Source organism: Sinocyclocheilus anshuiensis, unplaced genomic scaffold (genome assembly GCF_001515605.1).
Source record: "Sinocyclocheilus anshuiensis isolate Anshui unplaced genomic scaffold, SAMN03320099.WGS_v1.1 scaffold1365, whole genome shotgun sequence".
Classification (NCBI taxonomy): Eukaryota; Metazoa; Chordata; class Actinopteri; order Cypriniformes; family Cyprinidae; genus Sinocyclocheilus; species Sinocyclocheilus anshuiensis.
The window spans coordinates 1,936,445-1,940,055 of record NW_015551032.1 but is presented as its reverse complement, the minus strand read 5'-3'; the positions used below and the strand labels follow the sequence as shown (position 1 = coordinate 1,940,055).

Here is a 3,611-nt window from a genome sequence, read left to right as displayed (position 1 = left end):
ATAATTAAACTGATGTTACAAATAACAGTCATATTCAAGCACGTATTGATACTCCACATTTAAACGCCCTCTAAGTAAAATAAGCCTGAAAGTGTTTAGAGTATTTAACTTAGAAATCACCCACAGTACTGCTATTCTGCATTCACTACATTAAGGCATCTAATTTTCTCATAAAATAATAAACACAATAATATAAATAATTACAAAATCAGTTGTTAATGCAAGTTAGTAATAAACAGCTGCTTTTAAGTATTGTCATAGGCAGCACACCGCTCGCACCTTATTAAAATTCAGAGGTATGCACAGATTGCTTTAAGTGTCGTAAACCTATCTGGGTCATATTCGCCCTGCAAATTTACTGCATCCAGCAGGAACGTATAACTGACAGAAAAGGGATTGCAACCATGGCTGCATTTTAAGTTTATTAAAAGAATATTCGCATCGCCATAATGCAGAACTAAGAATTTCACATGTGAGGGAGCAGATTTCCATGGAAAGAAATGTCTAAAAAATAGCCTATATTTTTACGCTTATTTCGAGATTTCTTCTCGACCCCGAAAACTATCACTCCGTCCTCATGAGTGATTATTTTTAATATCTTATTTATAATTCCTGTTATGATTATTTAATGTAATTTAATATTAAGTACCTCCACCTTAAGTGGGCCTCGGGTACCTCCGACTTATTTATTTAAATTACGTGACAGTTTAATCGCTGGATATATTCGTAGTATTCACGCATTCAGGATATTATATAATATTTCGTAGTATTCACGCATTCAGGATATTATATAAGATTTCTTTGCATTTAACAATTTTTTTTCTGTTTCGTTTTTCTTGCAGCAGAGCCCATTTCGGCACGTCAGCCTGCGCTTCGACCTCATGTACACAAGCAACCTGAGAAAACAACCCGCATCCGGACAGTCCTCAACGAAAAACAGCTCCATACTTTGAGGACTTGTTACAATGCCAACCCTCGACCCGACGCCCTCATGAAAGAACAGCTCGTTGAAATGACGGGTCTCAGTCCGAGAGTCATCAGGGTTTGGTTTCAAAACAAGCGCTGCAAGGACAAAAAGAGGAGCATACTGATAAAACAACTCCAGCAGCAGCAACCCAACGACAAAACGGTAAGGCTAGTGGCGCTTCAGTCGATAAACCAAAAAATATTCAACTCCGTATTGCATAGTCATACACTTTAGGCATTTGCACGGTGTTGGGCTACTATAAAAATGCGTTTCCAATATCTTAAAACACTTTCTAAAAATAAAGTTTGTATTTGTATTCAGAGCTTAAAAATATAATATTATCTTAAAATAACCATGGCGATTTTAGTTATAGAACATCCAACTTCTTGGATCGGAAGAACTGAGATGGGCAGTTTCTGTAATGCGGCCTCTGAACTCTATTTATGACTGCAAATAAATTATTCGTGGTCATCTGCAGAACATCCAGGGGATGACGGGGACTCCAATGGTGGCGACCAGTCCAGAGAGACACGACGGTGGTTTGCAGGCAAACCAAGTGGAGGTGCAGAGTTACCAACCGCCTTGGAAAGTCCTGAGTGACTTCGCACTGCAGAGTGACATCGACCAACCTGCTTTCCAGCAACTGGTGAGTGCGCAAAGCTGTGCGTATAAAGACATAATACCAGTAAGAGTATTAAAAACACCGCTGATACTCCTATTAATAATTATATAATTAATAATAAAAAATACAAATAGTAATAACATACATATTGCATGTTTTAGGTGAATTTTTCCGAAGGAGGGCCAGGCTCGAACTCCACGGGGAGCGAGGTCGCCTCAATGTCCTCGCAACTGCCAGATACACCAAACAGCATGGTAGCGAGTCCTATAGAGGCCTAGGCGAGTGGATTATCTCCTGCACCAGAAGTTTGGGAAATGACGTGTCCGGGAACCAATCTCAGAGAGAAGCTTGTGAAGTTTCTTCCACCCCTATTTAATTTAGGGCCGCTTCTGAATAAAATCCCATCCTCCAACTGCACGAGGTCTCTATATCGAAACAGCCCTTGGTTGTATTTATACACTGTGATGACAATCATGGGATTTAAACACACTCCAACCGAGCAAGTCCAACGAGTGTTGCGAAAAGACCATTTAAAGTTACAAACTCCAGCGAAAGTGACCCAGCCGGCGCACGTATTCACACACCGAACCTGGCATGATGACTGCAGTGCTCCGCGGCCGAGTGGACCTGGTCGGCTACACTTTTGCCAAATACCCTCCACATTTTTTTTCACTTTTAATGACAAATCATTGGACCTTTACGGATATAAGACGCAAGAGAACTTAATCTAATATACATTCATATAGCCTACTTTTGTGCGCAACGTGAGTAGCCTATGAAACCATGACAGTTTATTCTGTTTCTATAAAAAGATCGAAATGGACTAGTTCACGAAAAGAGGGTATGGCAGCCGAGGTCTACTGCGATTACAGTTTTGTTATATGGCCTCTTTTCAAACATCAAGCCCAAGTACTAAAGCATTGCAACAAGGTATACCTCTATTTTGCCACAAGTTTTGTGGGAATTTCATGTGTTCGTGTCCGTCCAAGAACTTTTTTCTTTCCCAAAGATGTGTATAGGTTTAAGTTAAGTTAATATGACTGATTAGCTCTGGGGGTTTCGTTTTGTTCCTGTATTACAAAATATTTTATTATTTATTGTCTAAAGACATGCCACTTTTGTGTACTTTTACTTGCTGAAGAAGTAAAATGGAGGAAAAGAATATTGTCGACTCCGAATGATCTATCATAATAGACGTGTCCTGTCGTTTGATCAAAGACTGATGTAAGAACAACGCCATATGTAGAGTTATCTTCAGGAATATTTGATTAATAAAATTGGACGTGTACTGCAAGTAAACGGTCGGACACGTGGGGCTTTCTTAAATGTGACCATTTTCGTAGCCTATATGTTTCTCGCATGACAATTTGAGTTTTGGTCATTATAATATTTTAGACAAACAGAAGAAGATTAGGCAAGAGAAAACAAATCAGTTCTCGTTTGATCAGATAATATGGTTAATGGCACTGCAGGCCAAAGCACCCTTAACGGGACAGTTCACTCAAAAATGACAATTCCATCATTAACATATTTACTTTTTATATACTACGAAAGTATTAATACTATATATTCAAAGACCACTGTGTGATTGAGAAAGTGGATAAAATCAATAATTACCAAATTTACCTCAGTTGAAATCAGTGACTCATATTGAGCTTGCTACAAACAGTTAACAGAATTAAACCCCAATATCAAACTCTAAAGCTTTCAAAATATCATGTCAGGTGTTGGTACAATGACCTTGACTATTCCTCTTTACATGACTGATCACTATGGGCATTATTCTTCTCAGCTTTCATGCTTCCTTTGTGCAAACAGTTGCTGCAAATTGAGATAATTTAGATACTCATCATGAATATATTATACCTATTCAATGCTATAAATTACCTTTGAATTAGAAATATCTGATTATTGTATACTGCACCTACCACAAAAAAAAATATTTTCTTAAAGGTAAAAACACAGTAAAGAGGGGTGGGTTAATTATAGTCATTTTTGCATTTTCTATTTGCATTCTAATTA

General features: G+C 38.0%; 1 protein-coding gene across 2 annotated transcripts in view; it reads left to right on the top strand.

The window, feature by feature from the left end:
- Positions 1-2,819, top strand: part of LOC107661270 (insulin gene enhancer protein isl-1) — a 5,212-nt gene extending 2,393 nt beyond the window's left edge. The window contains exons 4-6 of one of the 2 annotated variants that reach the window (XM_016450769.1): positions 846-1,129; positions 1,446-1,613; positions 1,751-2,819. In XM_016450769.1, the coding sequence (XP_016306255.1) occupies positions 846-1,129; positions 1,446-1,613; positions 1,751-1,867 (569 nt within the window). In that variant the 3' untranslated portion in view covers positions 1,868-2,819. Of the gene's footprint in view, positions 1-842; positions 1,130-1,445; positions 1,614-1,750 lie in introns of both variants that reach the window. The other variant, XM_016450767.1, reaches the window with a different exon arrangement.
- The last annotated feature ends 792 nt before the right edge of the window (positions 2,820-3,611 follow it).